The following is a 23,633-nucleotide window of genomic DNA, read 5'->3' on the forward strand; positions in this document are numbered from 1 at the left end:
TTCCTGAGGAGCCACTGGGGTTTCTTTTTAAGGTGGGGGGGGCTAAAAGAAACAAATACAATTTTTCTGTTAGGAAATTGAAGTTATTTTAATTCTGCTCAACTCAGATGAGACCCAAGTCTTTAAACTACATTTAATGAATCTCAAAACCTAATTAAAATAAATACCCATTCCTGGGTAAATTTTGTCTCCAAACTGTGATCACTGTTTACTTCCTTTAACTCAAATAGATGTTTCATAAAGCAGGGAAGGAAGAGGTATATATTACTGAAGGAGAACAGCAAGTAAAAATATTTAAGACCTATTATGAGAGTTCTAAATTGTTTCCTTATACAAGTGAATTAAAATTCAACACATATTCTTACCCTTTTGTAAAAAGCTCACACGCAATTTTTACCAAATATAACCATGTACAATAAGCAGTTTCGGTTCAATCTATCAGAAGGGAAGTTTCTTCAGTTCATTCCAACAAGTAATCTGACTGAACTCAAGTTGGAGGAAGGAATATAAACCAAGCTTTACATGCTAATTACCAGTGGCAGGTACCTGTATTTAAAATCAACAATTACGGTTTTCTTACACAAAATCCCAACCCTCACCACCCCAACAACCCCAGGTGCTACAGTTCCATGGCTTGCCAGTTAGAAGTAGTGTCTGTGTTGTCAAGGTCTCTTTGTCCCAGTAGCTCTGCTTCTACTGCACTTCTCTGACATGCAGAAGTTAAGTTTTGGTTGGTATATGTCCCAAGTTTCAAACTGTCCACTTTAAATTTTTTTTTAAGTTTCTTTTGTTTTATTTATAAAAGAAAAGAACCAACTCTTCACCATTCTGCATCTCCAATGGCTTTGGAAAATATATAATCTCTTCCATTAAGATTCATAATGCCATCCTTGAGATGAAATTTCCATTTGTTTTTACTTCTGTGTATCTAAATAAATAAGTAAAAAATGTATGAGATAAAATAAAAAGAGGAAACAAACAACAACAGAAAAACCATTCACACATCAAACTTGTATATGACCGCAATTGCAAACTGGTTTCTTTTTTAGTTGAGATATAACTGACATGTAACATATTAGTTTCAGGTGTACAAAGACTATAAATAGTTACAAATTTTTTTCCTGTGACTAGAACTTTTAAGATCTACTCTCTTTGTAACTTTCAAATATACAATGTTATCAACTGTAGTCACCATGCTGTACTATATCCTCCTGATTACTTATTTTACAACTTAAAGTTTGTATCTTTGACCACCTTCACCCATTTCACCTACCTCCAAACCCTCATCTCTGGCAATCACCAACCAGTCTGTTCTCTGTATCTATAAGTTCACTTTTTTTGTTTTAGATTCCACATATGAGATCACATGGTATTTGTCTTTCTCTGTCTGATATTTCACTTAGCATAATGCAAAGTCCATCCATGTTGTCATAAATGGCAAAACTGCCTTCTTAAAGGCTGAATAATATTCAACTGTACATATACATACACCACAGCTTCTTTATCCATTCATCCACTGATGGACACCCAGACTGCTTCCATTCTTGGCTGCTGTAAATAATGCTATAATGAACGGGGGAGTGCACATATCTTTCATAGTTAGTGTTTTTGTTTCCTTTTAATAAATACTCAGAAGTAGAATTGCTGGATTGTATGGTAGTTCTACTTTTAATTTTTAAAGGAAGGTTTACACTGTTTTCCATAGCAGCTATCCCAGTTTACATTCCCACCAATAGTACCACAGGGTTCCCTTTTCTCCACATCCTTTTTAATTCTTGTCTTTTTGATAACAGCCATTTTAACAGGTGTGAGGTGATATATCTCATTGTGGTTGACTTGCATTTCCCTGATGATTAGTGATGTTGAGCACCTTTTCATGTACCTGTTTGCCATTTGTTATGTCTTCTTTGGAAAAATGTCTATTCAGGTCCTCTGCCCATTTTTAAATTGGGTTGTTTGTTTGTTTTGATGTTGAATTGTGTGAGTTCTTTGTATATTTTGGGTATCAACCCATTGTCAGATATATCCTTTGCAAATATCTTCTGCAATTCAGCAAGTGACCTTTTTGTTTTATTGATGGTTTCTTCCGATGTGCAAGTGCTTTTTCGTTTGATGTAGTCCCACTTGTTTATTTTTGCTTTTGTTGCCTTTGCTTTCTTGTCAAATCAAAAAATCACCAATAAGACCAATGTCAAGGAGCTTATCATCTCTGTTTTCTTTCTTCCATGGTTTCGGGTCTTACATTCAATTCTTTCATCCATTTTGCACTGATTATTTTGCATGATAAAAGATAGTAGTCCAGTTTCATTCTTTTGCATGTGGCTTCCCAGTTTTCCCCACACCATTTATTGAAGAGACTGTCCTTTCCCCATTTTATATTCTTCGCTTCTCTGTCATAAATTAATTGACCACACAGGAATGGGTTTATTTCTGGGCTCTCTTTTCTGTTCTGTTGATCTATGTGTCTCTTTTTATGCCTGTTTTGATTACTATAGTTTTGCAATACAGTTTGAAATCAAGAAGGATGATGCCTTTGTTCTTTCTCTAGATTGCTATGGCTCTTCAGGGTCTTTTGTGGTTTGATACAAATTTGAGGACTGTTTGATGTCTTTCTGTGAAAAATGCCATTGAAATGTTGATAAAGACTGCACTGAATCTATAGATTGTTTTGGATATTATGGACAATTTAACAATATTAAGTTTTCCAATCCATGAGCAAGTAATATATTTCCATTTACTTGTGTATTTTTCAATTTCTTTCATCAGTGTCTTACAGTTTTCAGTGTACAGGTCTTTCACCTCCTTGGTTATATTTATCCCTAGATATTTTTTTCTTTTTGATGCAGTTGTAAATGGGATTGTTTTCTTAATTTCTCTTTCTGATAGTTCATTATTAAATAGTGTATAGAAACTCAACAGATTTTTGTATCCTGAAATTGACCAAATTCATTTATTAGTTCTAACAGTTTTTTGGTGGAGTCTTTAGCATTTTCTATGTAATATCATGTCACCTGCAAATAGTGACAGTTTCACTTCTTCCTTTCTGATTTGGATGTCTTTTATTTCTTTTTTCTGCCTAACTGCTCTGACTAGGACTTCCCATATCATGTTGAGGAAAAATGGCAGGAGTGAGCATGCTCGTCTTATTCCTAATCTTATAGGAAAAGCTCTCAGCCTTTCATTGATGAGTATGTTACATGTGGGATTTTCATATATGTCCTTTATTAAGTTGAGGTACATTCCCTATATACCAACTTAATGTTGAGACTTTTTATGTTGAATTTTGTCAAATGCTTTTCCAGCATCTATTGAGATGATCACATGACTTTTATCCTTCATTTTGTTAACATGGTGTATCACACTGACTGATTTGTAGATGTTGAACCTTCCTTGCATCCCTGGAATAAATCCCACTTGATCATGGTATATGATCCTTTCAATAAATTGTGAAATCAGTTTGCTAATATTTTCTTGAGGATTTCTGCATTTATGTTCATCAGGATGATACTGGCCTGTAATTTTCTCTTCTTGTGGCATCCCTGTCTGGTTTTGGTATCAGGGTAATGCTGGTCTTGTAAAATGAGTTTAGAAGTGTTTCCTCCTCTTCTATTTTTTGGAAGAGTTTGAGGATTGGTATTAATTCATTAATTGGTATTAATGTTTGGTAGAATGTACCCATGAAGCCATCTGGTCCTAGACTTTTGTTTATTGGCAAGTTTTTGATTATTGATCCACTCTCCTTACTAGTAATCAGTATGTTCAGATTTGCAATTTCTTCATGATTCAGTCTGAGAAGGTTGTGTGCTTCTAGGAATTTATTCATTTCTTCTAGATTGTCCAATATGTAGATGTATAATTATTCATAGTAGTCTCTTATGATCCTTTATATGTCTGTTATCAGTTGTAACATCTATTTCTGATTTTATTTACTTGAGTCCTCTCTCTCTCGGTGAGTCTAACTAAAGGTCTGTCAATTTTGTTTATCTCTTCAAATAACCAGCTTTTAGTTTCATTGATCTTTTCTATTGTCTTTTTAGTCTCTATTCATTTATTCCCACTCTGATCTTTGTATTTCCTTCCTTCTACTAACTTTGGGCTTCTTGTTCCTTTAGGTGTAAAGTTGGATTGTTTATTTGAGATTTTTCCTTATTTCTTGATGTAGGCATTTCTCTCTATGTACTTCTTTCTTACAACTGCTTTTGCTGCATTCTACAAGTTTTGGTATGTTATATTTCTATTTTCATTTGTCTCAAGGTATTTTTCTAGTTCTCTTTTGATTTCTTCTTTGACCCACTGGTTGTTCAGTAGCATATTGTTTAATCTCCATCTAATTGATTTCTAGTTTATACCACTGTGGTCAAATTGGTTTTTAATAGTTTAATTTGACAACCTCTCTTAAAAAAAAAAGTTCACTAGGTGCGTTTTTCAAAAATAAATTTACCTATAATTAGTAATACTTATTTTATAGCTCTCAGTACTTGTATTCATTAAAGTAGTTAATAATATTTCTCTGAAAAACATCCTATCTCTACCAGGTATGTGTATATATGTCATTTCACAGGAAATTTTATACTGGCAAATATTTCAAACAGCAATACCCTGTGTTCTCCCTGATGCTTCTAGACCATTTTTTTGGTCTTTTCTCTGTAACTCCTTTTATGTCTACACGATTGATTTGACCTTAGGCTTTTCTTCATTCCTCTTATCTACTGACCACCAGGACACTATCTTTTCAATATTGGTATCATGTTTACAACTACTCTCTTCTTCTTCCTCACATATAGTAACAACTTCCATATTGCTGACCTTTTTAATACCGTGGCCCCACTGTATTAGAATTCACACTAATATTAGTATTTCTCTAATTATTACTTTCTCTCTAATTCTATTTTAGTTGTCTTCAGGGCACCTGGCAACTGTTTTCTAAAAGGCTATCAATAATCTTCTAGTTACCATGTCAACAGCCTCTTGTCATATGATTTATTACAATATCCTTTAGCTGATTTCCAGGACTTCACTCTCTCCCTTCCTTCCAATCATCTTTTAAGTATCACTGCCACTTCAGGCTTTCATTTTCAAAAGAGAAAATTATAGCCTGGAGAGGTTCCATGGCATGACCAAGGGCATATCGCAGTTAAGTGACAAAGATGATTCTCTTGCCCCAGTCCAAGATGCTTTCTACTAATCAGGCTGTTTCATATAATAATGCAAAAATTCTCACTATATACAGGTATTTTCTTATCCCACTGCTAAAATTCCATCGTCTAACATCCCTGTGCAGACAGTCTCCATGGCACATTCTTAGCAAATCAGTTCGGTGTCTGCTTGAGTATGATTAAAAGTGGGGGCTAAAGAACTGCAAATTAAGTTACCCCTTCCTGGGATAGCTCTCTTATAACTCTTTCATACTTTACCCCTTACTGAAACTGCTTACTCCAAACTTCTACTTATTGATCGTAGTTCTGCCTTTCGGGAGTTAATTTAAAAAACAATTAAATACTTTGTATATTTGAAAATCACTCCCATACCCTTCCTCTAGATCACTAACTTAAGCTATATATAAATTTAACATGTGTCAATTTTTTCTCACTTATTAAAACAAAATAGAGTACAATAAAGTGAAACAGTATTCAGGACAGAGACTCCAGCATTAAGTGGTCTTATAGATCTGGTCTAATTACACTATGTAGATTATTACACCTAACACCTTAGGAGGGATGATTTGAATGTCTAACAGATACAAAACTTTAACATGTCCAAAACCGGCCACTCTCCTTTCCCAAACTTGCTCCACCTGCAGCCTTTCCCATCCAGGTTGATGGTATCTCCATGCTTCTGTCTGATTCTTCATCAAAAAAAATTCCTGGGGCTTCCCTGGTGGTGCAGTGGTTGAGAGTCCGCCTGCTGATGCGGGGGACGCGGGTTCATGCCCCGGTCTGGGAAGATCCCACATGCCGCGGAGCAGCTGGGCCCGTGAGCCATGGCTGCTGAGCCTGCGCATCCGGAGCCTGTGCTCCGCAGCGGGAGAGGCCACAACAGTGAGAGGCCCGTGTACCACAAAAAAAAAAAAAAAAAAAAAAAAATTTCCTGGACTCACTCTTGATCCCTCCTTTTCTACTGAACATACAAGAGTCAGGAAATCCTGTTGACTCTTCCTTCAAAACATCCAAGAGCCAGCTGCTTCTCACCACTTCCAGTACTATCATCTTAGCCTCAGTCACCATTATCACTCACTTGGATTACGACAATATCCCTCTATTAATCTCGTTTCAACCTTTGCTTCTTCTCTGCTCTCAACAAAGAATGCTAAGTAATCCTTTAAAGATTAAAATGTAAGTGATATCACTTTTGTCTATTTGAAACCTTTCAATAGCTTCCCAATTCACTCAGAGTAAGAGCCCATGTCCTCCTACACCACCTGCCTTCACCTAGCTCTGACTTAATCTACTACTATACTACTCCCCCAAGTCCAGTTACACTGGCCTCCTTTTTGCTCCTCACACACAACAGGCAGGTTATGCCACTGAATAATGACAGGGCTAACTTTCTTCAAGTCTTTGTTCCTGTTCCGTTTTCCCACTCTAATTTCCCATACCAATTATCAGCTTCTAGCATAGCATATGAATTACAGTTGACCCTTGAACAGTATGGGTTTGGAAGGGCAGAGATCCACTTATACATAGGTATTTTTCAATAGTAAATACTACAGAATTAAGTGGTCTGTGGTTGGATGACTACATGCATGTGGAGGAAGCGCAGATACAGAGGACTGCCTATGTTACATGCTGATTAACCCTAGCATTGTACAAGAGTCAACCGTAATTTATTTGTTGTTTGCTATGTTTTAACATCTGTCGCCCTCAACTAGAGTAAGCTTCTCAATAGCAGGGATTGTTTCGTTTTGTTCACTGGTGTATCTCAAGTTCCTAGAATAATACCCTGGGACATCACAGACACTCTTTAAGTATTTTTTGAATAAAAAGATATCTGTCTCCTCTTTTCTTTGACTTCCTGTAGAGAAAGTATTAACTATCCTAAAAATGGATATACAAATTTATTTCCAGTACAAAACAAGTGACTACAACCTGAAAGACATGGAATTAGATAAACAAGTGATATATATATAAAATAAATAAATAAATGTGCAAACAAGTGCTGAATAGCCAGGAAAAAAGAATTCCACAGACAAGTAAAGAAACTGACTGCATTCCGCTGCAAGACAACTTGCAAAAAGCAAATGTAGAAAAGTTTCATGGATCAAATAATAGTCCATATACTAAGCACTGAAGTCATATTGAGTAATAAGTAGTAAATATTTTTACTTGAATAAAATCACAAAATACAACTTAACAATTCATTGGCCTTTAATTAAGCCCTTCCTGAAGGAGTGTCCTGAGTGCCAGGAAAAAGGCCTCTGAAATTTCCTAATGACAAACATATTAAATAAAATTACCTACAAATAAGGCTGAAGATTCAATACCTGATGCCATCAGTCCTTATCTACCCATACTTATGGGAGAACCCTGCGTCATTATTAAGTTTAAGGTTCTCATTTGATTGGCAATACAATAACTCTATGACTGCTTCTAAAATTGACTCGTTGTTGAAATTCTAAAATTTAGTCTTCAAAAATAAACTCCTAAAGTTCAAGTTGCCTCAAACCACACCCACGCCCATTTCAGAACACACCATTCTTTACTGTTGGCTAAAACATCAAGACTCAACCCTCCAGTCTCTAGAACTCATTTGATTATAAAAATTAGATCTCTGCAAACTTTATAACTGTTTGTCATTCAACACACTATTTAAAGCTATTTTTTAATTTCTTAGTTTAAAACATTAAAATATTGTCTCTTGGAGCAAAACAAGCCAATTTTAGCATTTAAAATATTAAGTGTACAAAGGAGAATACAACATCACTTATAGTATGAAAATACTTAGAAGCATATTCTCCAGTCAAGCTAAGGTAAAGGTCCTCTCTTGACTGATAAATGTGACATCTTGCTATCATGAAACTGTGTCCTGGATAATTTGGCTGCCAACAGGTTCCCTTGAGTCTTTCTGGCAATAAAGATTTACTGGTATCTCCCATTGTTTTAACTTCAATATGCTTCCTCTATGTGCATGTAATGAGAAATTACTTTTATTATAATGTGCTTGGTGTAGGGTATTAAAAGTGCTTACTTAACAGTCATAATGTACAAGAGTGGATGCCCTGATAACTCTGAATCAATGACCTCACTAACTTAATTCTATAATTTCACTGGTATTCAACTCTCTTGACTTTACCTTTTCATTAGGAAATGATAAGATTTATTTTCTTAACATTTTCCCTATAGATCTGTTTGCAGTAAACATGGCTGGTTATAATATTCATTTCTATAAAAGCAACACAAATTTAAGATTTTCATCATTTGTAAAGGAGGGCATGCAGGGCACAAATCTTGTATAATGAATGACTTCAGCTCCAGTACCTGACACATTTAGGCACTTAATAAATATACATTTACTGAATGAGTAGTGCTTATAAACAAAACCCAACTACTTCTGTTAGAGTTTTCAGCACATTTTAAAGACCTCTGCTGAAATTAAATTATAAAATGCAATATAATTTGTGGACTTACTATAAATTTAATGATTATAACCAGAAAAAAAAATTTATTCCAAATTAAATGTTTCAGCAAATAATCAAAATTTTAACAGTGCCAATAACTATAACAAAAATACTTGGGAAGTAGCATCCTTTTTAAGAATTAAGAAATCAAGGAATCAATAACTAATTCTCATAGAACCTAGTTTAAAAATTTTTTACTGCTACCAAAATACAGCAAAGCTAAATAATTTAAAACAATTTTCAGTAAAAATGTATCTTTTGTTAGTTATCAGTCTTGTTTCTTGCCGTTGTTCTTTTCTCCTTAGCAATAATAAAAGGTTACAGAAATTTAATTCGTCTTTTAGTTTTGAGATAGTTGAGGTTAGAGGGAAAACACGGTTATCCCACTGAGTTACTATTCATGTTAAAGGACAACCACAAAGTGGCTTTACTTTGTTAACAGGTTGGGAGACACAGTCTAAACTGAAAACAACATACTTCCCATGAGTTCTTTCATAACTCTTTTTTCAACTGTAAAGTTATACAAATTAATTTCTCATTCTATTAAAATAATCTAACTAAACTATAACATTGGTTTCATTCACACTGTTTATACTAAATATAAGAGGCATCAATCAGCTGACCAAATGCTTGAACAAGGCACACAGGATGGTTTAGGGAAGAAATTACAACAGAAAAAATGACAGTAACCTGATCATAAAACACTCACCTTATCATATTGGCATACAACAACATTTTCTGTGTCAAAGAGTTCCTGTCCTTCCTCATCACTCACATCATCTTCACTATTGAGGGGTTCCTAAAAATGAAAAAGGGAGAATTCATTTACTTATACTTCATGTATTACTAGAAAAAGGCCCTTCTAATATTCAGAGAAAAGAAACACAAAGACCTTGATGTTCTTTGAGAATCAAGGGCCAGACAGATGCATATATACCATGAACATATTGTTAACTGGCTGTGTTAAGACTCTACCAATGTCACTGAAATTCCAGCATGAAATTAAATACAATAATTAAAATAGTTAAGCTATATAATTTATAAGCCTGAAAAGATGTTTAATTTTACTTCCTTTATTCTTTCCTAATAGTATGAAAAGATGATTCTCTTTAGTAACTGTTTTAAGATGCCTAGAAGTGGACCTAACAAAATATGAAGGTTTAATGAGGTAATGGTAGTATGTACCACCAGAAGTAGCAGTGTAAAAGGGAAAACAGGGTTATAAAACAGCTTGGCAGCCTGGATAGTCTTTACATTAAGGACTAGGACTAGGAATACAAATTAGTATTAGTGGAGACTTAGAGCATAGTTAAGGCAATCATATTTAAAAAGAAGGGGAGGATCTCGGTCTCAGTATCGAAGAGAATTAAAGGCCAAGATCTAACTAGAGCATAAAATGACCAACTAAGTTAACCTTGACCTCAGTTATGGCAGAAAATAAAACATACAACTCTGATTTCTAATTAATGAAGAAAGAGAAGCTAGGACAAAATGAAGGTGGAAAGAAAAATAATCAAGATGATATTAAGTCTAGGCCTATACTTACACACATGTATATGTATATATATTCTTTAATTTAAAATAGGTATCACCAATGTAAATGTAAAAAAAATTTACTGAGGTAAAATTCACCATTTTAACCATTCTAAGCTGTACAATTTGCATTTAGTACATTCATAATGTGTGCAATTACCACCACTACCGCCATTTCTAATCAATATTATAGAGCTTAGGCAACAAGGCAAGAAAAACTATTCTTTTCACTTTTGATTTGACTGCCTACAGAAAAAGCATGAAAAAATCAAGAAGCCACCTGGTAAATAAAGATGACGGTAGCCCCCAGCGCCCCCACCTGAAAACCCCGTTTTCCTTGATCAACCCGCCGTGTCCAGGGAAGGAGCCAGGAAGCACAGCGAGGTTGCGTTAAGTACACGTGGGAAATCAAGAACTACGATATTTTTCTCTGTTCAAACAGCTTTTTAAAATTTGCTATGGTCTTTATAACAAAAAAGAAAATTGAAAAAAAAAATAAGTAGAGTAGCAGAAGCCTTTTGCTACTCATCATTAATCAAGGAAATAAAAATTAAAACCAAAATGAAACAAAAGTTTCTACCTACCAGACTGGCAAAAATTAAGAAGCCTGACAATGTCAAGTATTGGTGAAGATGTATAGACATATGCACCATTATACACACTGACTGCCAGAAGTATAATTAGTACAACTATGTGGCATTTTATCGTAAGTTGAAGATATGCATGCCTTATGATTCAGCAATTCAAGGTTAAGGTACAACACTTAGAGAAACTCTTACATGTGTCCCCAGAAGACACATACCAAAATATTTTATAACTGTAACAGTTAACAAGTAGAAACAACTCTAATGTCCAACGCATCACAAAAATGCATACATTTTTAACATTTAACAGTGAAAATAATTATAGGTATATGCAACAACTTAGATGAACCTCAGGAATACCATGTCGGCAAAAAAATGAACTTGTAGAAGAATACACAATTATTTCACTTTATTATAAACAGGCAAGTAAAACGAAACAATATGCTCCTTAGGAATATAAATACATATGCTAAAATATAAAGGTATAGTGATAAACACAAAATTCATGAGCAAGGTTACTCTGATGGCAGAAGGAAGAGGATGGGGATTGGAGACGGGCACCCAGGGGACTTTATTTAGGCAGTGGATTTTTTTTTTAAACTAGATGTGGACATTGGGTTGTTTATATCATAAAATATTTTTATTTGTTTCATCTATTCAATATTTAATAAAATAGTATTCTTTAAAAAAAATTAACTTAAATCAGCGGTTCCCAACCTTTTTGGCACCAGGGACCAGTTTCGTGAAGACAATTTTATCATGGATAAAATATTGGCGGGGAGAGGGGCTTCCCTGGTGGCACAGTGGTTAAGAATCTGCCTGCCAATGCAGGGGACACGGGTTCAATCCCTGGTCTGGGAAGATCCCACATGCCGCAGAGCAACTAAGCCCGTGCGCCACAACTACTGAAGCCCACACGCTGTGCTCCACAATAAGAGAAGCCACTGCAATGAGAAGCCCGCGCACAGCAACAAGGACCCAGCGCAGCCAAAAAAAAAAAAAAAAAAATTTGGCGGGGGATAGTTCAGGCGGTAATGCGAGCGATGGGGAGTGGCAGAGGAAGCTTTGCCTGCTCACCAGCCACTCACCTCCTGCTGTATGGCCCAACTGCTAACAGGCCGCAGACCAGTACCAGTCCACGGACCAGGGGTTGGGGACTCCTGACTTAGATAATTTAGAAGAAGTTTGTAAGATAAATCAGAAGATTATATCTTAGGCTGCAGAAGGCAATTAACAGTGAAAACTGTGGTAAGACAAACACCATCTTGAATACAAGTAACTAAGCTGGAACACTGAGGAAAACAAAGATATATTCACACGCTTCTAAAAATACACAACAAAAAATCAATAAGAAAGGATGGTTTGATCAGGAAACTTGCACAAACCTCTCAGATAGCCTCATCCACCAGAGGGCAGACAGCAGAAGCAAGAAGAACTACAATCCTGCAACCTGTGGAACAAAAACCACATTCACAGAAAGACAGACAAGATGAAAAGGCAGAGGGCTATGTATTAGATGAAGGAACAAGATAAAACCCCAGAAAAACAACTAAATGAAAAGGAGATAGGCAACCCTCCAGAAAATGAATTCAGAATAATGATAGTGAAGATGATCCAGGACCTCAGAAAAAGAATGGAGACAAAGGTGGAGAAGATGCAAGAAATGTTTAACAAAGATCTAGAAAAATTAAAGAAGAAACAAACAGAGATGAACACAATAACTGAAATGAAAAATACACTACAAGGAAGCAAAAGAGAATAACTGAGGCAGAAGAATGGATAAGTGACCTGGAAGACAAAATGGTGGAATTCATTGCTGCGGAAGAGAATGAAGAAAAAAAGAATGAAAAGTAATGAAGATACAAGAGACCTCTGGGACATTAAACGTGACAACATTCGCATTATAGGGGTCCCAGAAGGAGAAGAGAGAAAGGACCCGAGAAAATATTTGAAGAGATTATAGTCGAAAACTTCCCTAACACGGGAAAGGAAATAAGCACCCAAGTCCACGAAGCGTAGAGAGGCCCATACAGGAGAAACGCAAGGAGAAACATACTGAGACACACAGTAATCAAACTGGCAAAAATTAAAGACAAAGAAAATTATTGGAAGAAGCAAGGGAAAAATGACAAATAACATACAAGGGAACTCACATAAGGTTAACAGCTGATTTCTCAGCAGAAACTCTACAAGCCAAAAGGGAGTGTCATGATATACTCAGATGAAAGGGAAGAACCCAAAAGCAAGATAACTCTACCCAGCAAGGATCTCACTCAGATTCGATGGAGAATTCAAAAGCTTTAGAGACAAGCAAAAGTTAAGAGAATTCAGCACCACCAAACCAGCTCTACAACAAATGCTAAAGGAACTCAAGTGCGAAACACAAGAGAAGAAAAGGACCTACAAAAACAAACACAAAACAATTAAGAAAATGGTAATAGGAACAAACATATCAATAATTACCTTAAACGTGAATGGATTAAATGCTCCAACCAAAAGACATAGGCTTGCTAAATGGATACAAAACAAGACCAATATATATGCTGTCTACAAGACATCCACTTCAGACCTAGGGACACATTCAGACTGAAAGTGAGGGGATGGAAAAAGATATTCCATGCAAATGGCAATCAAAAGAAAGCTGGAGTAGCAATACTCATATCAGATAAAATAGACTTTAAAATAAAGAATGTTACAAGAGACAAGGAAGGACACTACATAATGATCAAGGGATCAAGCCAAGAAGAAGATATAATAATTATAAATATATATGCACCCAACATAGGAGCACCTCAATACACAAGGCAACTGCTAACAGCTATAAAAGAGGAAATCAACAGCAACACCATAATACTGGGGAACTTTTAACACCTCACTTACACCAATGGACAGATCATCCAAACAGAAAATTAATAAGTGAACACAAGCTTTAAATGACACAATAGACCAGATAGATTTAATTGATATTTATAGGACATTCCATCCAAAACAGCAGATTACACTTTCTTCTCAAGTGTGCATGGAACATTCTCCAGGATAGATCACATACATCTTGGGTCACAAATCAAGCCTCAGTAAATTTAAGAAAATTGAAATCATATCAAGCATCTTTTCTGATCACAACGCTATGAGAGTAGAAATCAATGACAGGGGAAAAAAAACGTAAAAAACACAAACACATGAAGGCTAAACAATATGTTACTAAATAACCAAGAGATCACTGAAGAAATCAAAGAGGAAATCAAAAAATACCTAGAGACAAATGAAAATGAAAACACGACGGCCCAAAACCTATGGGATGCAGCAAAAGCAGTTCTAAGAGGGAAGTTTATAGCTATACACACCTACCTCAAGAAACAAGAACAATCTCAAATAAACAATCTAAACTTACACCTAAGAGAAAGAAGAACAAAGAAAACCCAAAGTTAGCAGAGGAAATAAATCAAAGATCAGAGCAGAAATAAATGAAATAGAAACAAAGAAAACAATAGCAAAGATCAATTAAACTAAAAGCTGGTTCTTTGAGAAGATAGATAAAATTGATAAACCATTAGTTAGACCCATCAGGAAAAAGAGGGAGAAGACTCAAATCATTAAAATTAGAAATGAAGAAGGAGAAGCTACAACAGACACTGCAGAAATACAAAGCACCCTAAGAGACTACTACAAGCAACTCTATGCCAATAAAATGGACAACCTGGAAGAAATGGACAAATTCTTAGAAAGGTATAACCTTCCAAGACTGAACCAGGAAGAAATAGAAAATATGAACAGACAAATCACCAGTAATGAAATTGAAACTGTGATTAAAATCTTCCAACAAACAAACATTTAGAGAAGAGCTAACACCCATCCTTCTCAAATTCTTCCAAAACATTGCAGACGAAGGAAGACCCCCAAACTCATTCGATGAGGCCACCATCACCCTGATACCAAAACCAGACAAAGATACTACAAAAAAAGAAAATTACAGACTAATATCACTGATGAATATAGATGCAAAAATCCTCAACAAAATACTAGCAAACAGAATCCAACAACATATTAAAAGGATAATACACCATAATCAAGTGGGATTTATCCCAGGGATGCAAGGATTCTTCAATATACGCAAATAAATCAATGTGATATACCATGTTAACAAACGGAATAAAAAACATATGATCATCTCAATAGATCCAGAAAAAGTTTCTGACAAAATTCAACACCCATTTATGATAAAAACTCTCCAAAAAGTGGGCATACAGGGAACCTACCTCAACATAATAAAGGCCATATAAGACAAACCCACAGTAAACATCATTCTCAATGGTGGAAAACTGAAAGCATTTCCTCTAAGATCAGGAACAAGACAAGGATGTCCACTCTCACCTCTATTATTCAACATAGTTTTGGAAGTCCTAGCCACGGCAATCAGAGAAGAAAAAGAAATAAAAGGAGCACAAATTGGAAAAGAAGAAGTAAAACTGTCACTGTTTGCAGATGACATGATACTATACATAGGGAATCCTAAATATGCCACCAGAAAACTACTAGAGCTAATCAATGTATTTGGTAAAGTTGTAGGATACAAAATTAATCCACAGAAAGCTCTTTCATTCCTTTACACTACTGATGAAAAATCTGAAAGAGAAATTAAGGAAACACTCCCATTTACCACTGAAACAAAAAGAATAAAATGCCTAGGAATAAACCTACCTAGGGAGACAAAAGACCTGTATGCAGAAAACTATAAGACATTGTTGAAAGAAATTAAAGATGATACCAACAGATGGAGAGATATACCACGTTCTTGGATTGGAAGAATCAATATTGTGAAAATGACTTCATTACCCAAAGCAATCTACAAATTCAATGCAATCCCTATCAAATTACCAATGGCATTTTTTACAGAACTAGAACAAAAAATCTTAAAATTTGTATGGAGACACAAAACACCCCGAATAGCCAAAGCAGTCTTGAGGGAAAAAAACAGAGCTGATGGAATCAGTCACCCTGACTTCAGACTATACTACAAAGCTACAGTAATCAAAACAATATGGTACTGGCACAGAAACAGAAATATAGATCAATGGAAGAGCATAGAAAGCCCAGAGATAAACCCACGCACCTATGGTCAACTAATCTATGACAAAGGAGGCAAGGATATCCAATGGAGAAAAGACAGTCTCTTCTTCAATAAGTGGTGCTGGGAAAATTGGACAGCTACATGTAAAAGAATGAAATTAGAACACTCCCTAACACCATACACAAAAATAAACTCAACATGGATTAGAGACCTAAATGGAAGACCGACAGTGTAAAACTCTTAGAGGAAAACATAGGAAGAACACTCTTTGACATAAATCACAGCAAGATCACTTTTGTTCCACCTCCTAGAGTAATGGAAAGAAAAACAAAAATAAACAAATGGGACCTAATGAAACTTAAAAGCTTTTGCAAAGCAAAGGAAACTACAAACAAGGTGAAAAGACAACCCTCAGAATGGGAGAAAATATTTGCAAACAAATCAACGGACAAAGGATTCATCTCCAAAATATATAAACAGCTCATGCAGCTTAATAGTAAAAAAACAACAACCCATCCAGAAATGGGCAGAAGACCTAAAGAGACATTTCTCCGAAGAGGTCATAGAGATGGCCAAGAAACACATGAAAAGATGCTCAACATCACCAATTATTAGAGAAATGCAAATCAAAACTCCAATGAGGTATCACCTCACACCAGTTAGAATGGGCAACATCAGAAAATCTACAAACAACAAATGCTGGAGAGGGTGTGGAGAAAAGGGAACCCTCTTGCACTGTTGGTGGTAATGTAAATTGATACAGCCACTATGGAGAACAGTATGGAGGTTCCTTAAAAAATGAAAAACAGAACTACCATACCACCCAGTAATCCCACTAGTGGGCATATACCTTGAGAAAACCATAATTCAAAAAGACACATGCACCCCAATGTTCATTGAAGCACTATTTACAATAGCCAGGTCATGGAAGCAACCTAAATGCCCATCGACAGATGAATGGATAAAGAAGATGTGGTACATATATACAATGGAACATTACTCAGCCATAAAAAGGAACGAAATTGGGTCATCTATAGAGTCGTGGATGGATCTAGAGTGAAGTAAGTCAGAAAGAGAAAAACAAATATTGTATATTAACGCATATATGTGGAACCTAGAAAAATGGTACAGATGAACCAGTTTGCAGGGCAGAAATTGAGACACAGATGTAGAGAACAAACGTATGGACACCAAGGGGGGAAAGTGGTGGCGGGTGGGGGTGGGGGTGTGATAAACTGGGAGATTGGGATTGACATGTATACACTGATGTGTATAAAATGGATGACTAATAAGAACCTGCTGTATAAAAAAATAAATTAAATAAAATTTAAAAATTAAAAATAAGATAAAGTATGGTTTGTTTAACTGAAGACAGACACTAAGAGTAGATAAGGTTATCTACGGAACTGGTATGGAATACGGAACAAAAGGAGGTTTTGAATAAATTGGTCACAGTTAGCTTTTTCTTAAGTTTCTTCCCTTCCGAAATGTTGTTTTAAATTACTGAAGGAAAAGATTACCACATCTATCTGTTCTACCAATGTTTAATCTTTAAGCTACATCATGATGAATGCATAAGCCAAAGAATTAGAATTCCATGCACTGTCTCCATCACCTTTATAGGTACAATTTAATTTGGTATTCATTCATTTTTTTGTTACCAGCTATAGAAATATTTTATAAAGATAAATACATCCAGAACAATCTAAAAATCTTAGGGTATAGTACCCTAACAGCCTCTAAAAAAATATAATTCATCAGTTTGGTACCAAGTAAAAGAAGAAATGATTGAGTAGTTTCTTACTTCTAGTCTTTTACTAGAAACTTACCTCTTCTACCTGCCCATCTTCAGCTCCATCTTTCTCTTTGTCTTCTTCCTCCTCATCATCATAGTCTTCTTCTTCATCTTCATCTTCTTCAGATGACGTATCCCCAGTCCCATCAACCTGTAACACCAGCGGGGCTTGCTGTTGAGCAGGCTGGGCCTGTGGCTGCTGTTGTCCAGCTGCGGTTAGCTGTGCTTGTGCTGGTGTAGGTGCTGCCACTGTTGTAGGTATAACCTGAGTCTTATTTCCTGTAAATAAGATTTGCTGGGGCTGGATGATAACACCTGTTTGTGGTGAAATCCCTCCAGGAAGAGGGGCCAGTACCTAAGGCAAAAGAAAAACTACAGATTAGTAACTAGCTAGAGGACCAAGTAGCTCAGTTTCATTGCTTGGTACACAGAAATAGGCCCCAATGCTGAAGAATCACCCCAAATCGCCATATCTCATACATAGTTAAAACTACCAAAGCACAGGAGGAATGTTTAGTGAGTGTACTGATCCACTAAATTTTCATTTTACCATTCAAATTTCTAAAGGAAAAATATTTTCTGAAGATAATTGCTCCATTAATCAAGTACTTGCTATGTATATGCCAGATTCCAGACCAAAAGTTACACATTATTAGTTTATTTGCTTGAGGTATAGAGATTTAATAACTTGCAAAGCTTGCAGTCAAGTCACTAAGAGGCAAAATGTGAACCTAGGTTTTCTGGTTCTGCTCTTATTATTATGCTACACTGCCTCTCCATGAAGAACACTGCCCTGGAATCTGAAGCTCTGGGTTCCAGTTTTGCCTAAGATCACAGATAAAGATGTAGCAGAGCAAGTCATGTTAGATTAGGGTCAATGGTTCTCAATGCTGGCTACAAATTATAACAACCTGGTAACTTAAAAATACTGATACCTAAGCCCCCACTCCTAATATTCTGATTTAACTGGTATAAGATGACATCTATTCATTTTATTTAAAGTTCCCCAGGTAATTCTAATCATGCAACCAAAGCTGTGAACCACCAGATCAGATGATTTCTGAAGTTCCTTCCAGACTCTGCATCCTAGGATTCTAAAGTAAACCACAACTCAAAAAGAACCTATTAACAAATAGTAATTATATCTATTATAATGAACATATTTATAATTATAGTTATTAAATAAAAAGCAGAGAATGCCTAGTGATAAATTAAAGCACTAAAGGGCAATTCCTTGTCATTAGGTTCAAGGAAAGCAAAAATAATAAGACAGTATTTCTTTTAAGAAGTTTACAGATTAATGATGCAATAGACAAAGCAATAACAACTCAAAAAGATAGAAGATGTCATAGAAATGCCATGTATAACATTATGAAAAGACAGGAGAGAGTACTAAATTCACCTTGGAGGGACAAGGCCCGGTCAGGGAAGCCTTCCTAGTAGGCAACAGTTGAGCTTCTATTTGTGTTTTGGGAGATTAGCCAGGCTTTTTCCATTTGGTTTGTTTGTTTGTGGGGGACTGGAGAGAACTGCTAGAAGGAAGGCCAAAGGTGGCATTCTAAACAGAACAGCATCAAGTGAAACCCAGAAGTACCAACAGGACAAATTTGGAAGGCTGTAAGTAGGCTGGATTAATGTTCCTCCTCTGTACTTCTATCACTGTACTATCATATTAACGTTATTTGTTTATGTATCTGTCTCTTTTTCAAAGTACACAAGTTCCTCAAGAAAATAACCATTTCTCTTTCATCTTTGTCCTCACAGTACAAGAGTTTAACACCTGGCACACAAGCATGTGCAAATACTTGTCAACCTTGATATAAACAGCAGCTAAACCAGGTAACAACTGGAAGCATGGCAAAAAATAAAATGTGGGAAAACCAAAAAAAAAAGAACCTGAAAAAGATCTCATAACCCATGCTGAGGAGTTTACACTTTTTCCAATAAGCAATGGGAAATTATTAAAAGATTTTAAGATTTTTAGAACAATGACTATAAATATAGAGTAGCAGTCAAGTTAGGAGGGCACAAGGCTGGAGGCAGGGAAATCAATTAAGAGGATAACACAGTATTTTAAGTGAGAAATTATGAGAGCATGAACTAAGGAAATGACAGAAGAGACTGTGGGAAAAAACTAGTTTCAAATATATTAAGGGACTGAAAGCATGTTTAAACTGCAGTCTGAAAAAAAGGAACTATTAAGAATTGGTAGGATTTCATGATACCTTGGATATTAGAGGTAAGCAAAAGGGAGGATTCCACATACTCCCTTCCAGACAATACATAACCATCATGAAACTAGACTCATGCCTGCTTTGTTCACTCCTAAATCTCTAGTCTCTTGCAAAGACCCTGATACGTAGCCACCCAATAAATGTGTGTTGAATGAATGCTGAATAACTAGCTTAGGAGGCTGGATGGAGAGTGGTGCCACTTATAAAAAGCAGGGGGGAGGATGATAAAGGATGAGTAGGGATAACAACAATTCAGTCTTAAACATACTGTAAGTTAAGCTGTGAGGTGTACAGGAGGAATTCAGAATGACAGGTTGTGTAGTATTAGAGAAGAGTCTAAGAATTTGTATAGATAAAGCTATAGAAAAAGGGATGGGAAACACCCAGAGAATTCATACAGAGGCAGAAAAAAGAACCCCATGGTGGTCAGAACTTAAGATTTTTACCTGTTGTATAACAGGAGCTTGTACTCCACCAGGCTGCATTTGTGGTATAACCTGTTGTTGTAGAACTACTGACTGCTGAGGCTGAAAGATATACTGGGCACCATTGGCTGCTCTGACCACTTGAAGAAGCTGGCCTAAAGTAAAAAGTATATATTCCAAGTTACCACTTGAGCAGTGATCACCTCAAAACAAACGAATTCATAGCGAATGTCAGACCATGGTGAATGTCAAAAATTACTAAGAAGGCTAACAATTTTATTAAGGGCTGTCATCCATACACAGTAAACTATAGTCTTTACCTTCTCTGACTTTACAACATGCTCTAATACATTGCTTAATATGTTTTATTTTCCTTATAAAACTGTTTCCAACAAAGTTTTAACAACAGATTATGAGAGTTGATTAAAAGCGTAAATTATCTTGACTAACAAGTCATGAGAGAGGAATAAGTAACATCAGCAGACATTTCAGGGGCTGTTCATTTTTAAAGCTTTAAGGAAACAGAAGTATAATAATGCATTAATATCTTGAACAAAAGCACAGCATTCCTTAGCTTCAAGATGACTTAAAAAACAGTAAGAGTTTGCTGAACCAATTAACATTGCCACATAACACTAACAGTATGACTGGCTTATACCAAATCCCTCTAATATATTGTTTTAAATGATGCAGAATGTTGAATTAATTAAGTAGTAAGCAATTATATCTCATTAAAATATGTAGCAAGCTGCTAAGTTTTTTCTTCAAAAATTTAGAAATTAACAAAATAACAAGAAATTGTATAATCATTGTACTTTTTTTTAACATCTTTACTGGAGTATAATTGTTTTACAACTGTGTGTTAGTTTCTGCTTTATAACAAAGTGAATCAGCCATACGTACACTTATATCCCCATATCCCCTCCCTCTTGTGTCTCCCTCCCACCCTCCCTATCCCACCCCTCTAGGTGGTCACAAAGCACTGAGTTGATCTCCCTGTGCTATGCAGCTGTTTCCCACTAGCTATCTATTTTACATTTGGTAGTGTATATGTGTCCATGCCTCTCTCTCACTTCATCCCAGCTTACCCTTCCCCCTCCCCGTGTCCTTAAGTCCATTCTCTACATCTGCGTCTTTACTCCTATCCTACCCCTAGGTTCTTCAGAACCACTTTTATTTTTTAGATTCAATATGTATGTTAGCATACAGTATCTGTTTTTCTCTTTCTGACTTACTTCACTCTGTATGACAGACTCTAGGTCCATCCACCTCATTACAAATAACTCAGTTTCATTTCTTTTTATGGCTGAGGAATATTCCATTGTATATATGTGCCACATCTTCTTTATCCATTCATCTGTTGATGGACACTTAGGATGCTTCCATGTCCTGGCTATTGTAAATAGTGTTGCAGTGAACACTGTGGTACGTGACTCTTTGAATTATTGTTTTCTCAGGGTATACGCCCAGTAGTGGGATTGCTAAGTCGTACGGTGGTTTTATTTTTAGTTTTTTAAGGAACCTCCATACTGTTTTCCATAGTGGCTGCACCAATCTACATTCCCACCAGCAGTATAGGAGGGTTCCCTTTTCTCCACACCCTCTCCAGCATTTATTGTTTGTAGATTTTTTGATGATGGCCATTCTGACTGGTTTGAGGTGATACACCTCACTGTAGTTTTGATTTGCAAGAAACTGCATAATTAAATTACAGAGAAAATACTTAAAATCCAGGTAAATAAGTTATTCAAACATTATTATCAAAAGTAAATTTTGCCAGCTATGGAGAGATACTATATAAAACAGAATGCAATAAATTTGCTCTTAAGATACTATAGGATTTAGTTTGATATCACAAATTAGTTCAAATGAGTTAAGTTTAACTTATTTGGTAAGTTAAATGTGTTTAGCAAAAAACCAAGTAAATAAGCACTTCTATATAATCATACTTCATTCAATAAATAGTATTCCATTCATGGATCAAAAGTTCAAGTGCAATTCTCATCTTCTCTACTGCATCCTCAGCAGTGATTATGGTTTAATATGCCATGGTCCTCAAATCATCTTATTTTAATAACGTAAGCCAAATGGTAAAAGAAGTATTAAGATCTTCTGTCTTTCAGTGAAGACAAAACAAAGGCTAGACGGTACAATTTTCTGAGTTATATAAATAATGGATCAGTTATTCCTAATCACCTGAATTTGTTAGTATCTGTTGAACAGGAGTCACACCGGCAGGGAGTGCTAAGGTAGCAGCTGTAGCAGCAGCACTCTGGAAAAAAACAATGAAAAACAATCAAAACCATGTATGTTCATAACAGCACATCAGTTTATCTCTGGCATATTTTAAGTATTTAAAGTTTCATTTAGTATATACTAAAATGAAAAGTTCTAACAATAAGACTAACTGCCATTTTATAAAATGGTACAATAAAGATCATTGAGCCTAAACATCTTACCTAATTATTTCAAGCAATTAAGTAGAATAATTAGGAGGTTTTTTCACCTGGAGAATGTACTCTAAGGAAATCTAACCCACACTAACAGTGTTGTACAATAAATAAAATAACCATTCCATCATTTCCTTACTTATTCTGTTTCCTTACTCCCAATTCCTTGTTGTCAATTAATATACTTATGGCAAAAGTGTAAGTACCTTCACCTTAGAAATCCTAATATTTTAAATTTATACCATGATTAACAGGTCTCTAAAGAAAACCTTGTATCAGAAGACTGCAATTCTTAGCTGGCAACTCTTCTAAGATGCCATAAGGTGACAACACTGGCATTATCTAGGTGAAACATATATTACTGGCAGTTTTATCAATATAGAAAATACCTCAAAAATCTTAAGTCACAAAAATTAATTTCTACACTTGAAAGTGAAGTTAGTATCTGACTTTAAATTATAAAAATATACATGGAATTATACTCTGAATGTTTTTAAATCCAGGATAAATTCTTGATTTACTGCTTCTGGAGACTTCTCCCCTTTCCTCTGAAAGAATTACACTACGTTTTTACTGTTTTTTAAAAAAATCCTGAGCTCAAAGTATTTCCATGTATCTCACTGTAACTATATACAGGTAGTTTCCCCCCCTCCCCCTTCAACCTTTTTTAAGGTACCAAACCTTCATATACTCAATCTAACTTATACATTTTTAGAAACACCTCTATTTGAATACGCTTCAAGAAATAAATATTAACTGTGCTTTGAAGTCAACAAAACTTGGAAAATTACACTCAAGTAGGTTAATGATACAACTATCTAGTCAGGCTCTAAGTATAGCCTTCCAAGAAAATATGCTTGTTGCCATTTGACAGGCCTAAGTAATCTCTGTATCTTAAGCCTGAAACTCCCATTATGTCCCCAAAATCCA

General features: G+C 35.5%; 1 protein-coding gene across 1 annotated transcript in view; it reads right to left on the reverse strand.

The window, feature by feature from the left end:
* Positions 1-639: 639 nt before the first annotated feature.
* Positions 640-23,633, reverse strand: part of GTF2A1 (general transcription factor IIA subunit 1) — a gene marked incomplete at its 5' end in the record, with an annotated part of 40,833 nt that continues 17,839 nt past the window's right edge. Inside the window, 5 exons of the mRNA XM_079700112.1 lie at positions 640-928; positions 9,324-9,413; positions 17,629-17,949; positions 20,275-20,408; positions 22,450-22,525. Of these exons, the coding sequence (XP_079556238.1) occupies positions 821-928; positions 9,324-9,413; positions 17,629-17,949; positions 20,275-20,408; positions 22,450-22,525 (729 nt within the window). The 3' untranslated portion in view covers positions 640-820. The remainder of the gene's footprint in view (positions 929-9,323; positions 9,414-17,628; positions 17,950-20,274; positions 20,409-22,449; positions 22,526-23,633) is intronic.

Source organism: Hyperoodon ampullatus (genome assembly GCF_949752795.1).
Source record: "Hyperoodon ampullatus genome assembly, chromosome: 3".
NCBI lineage: Eukaryota > Metazoa > Chordata > Mammalia > Artiodactyla > Ziphiidae > Hyperoodon > Hyperoodon ampullatus.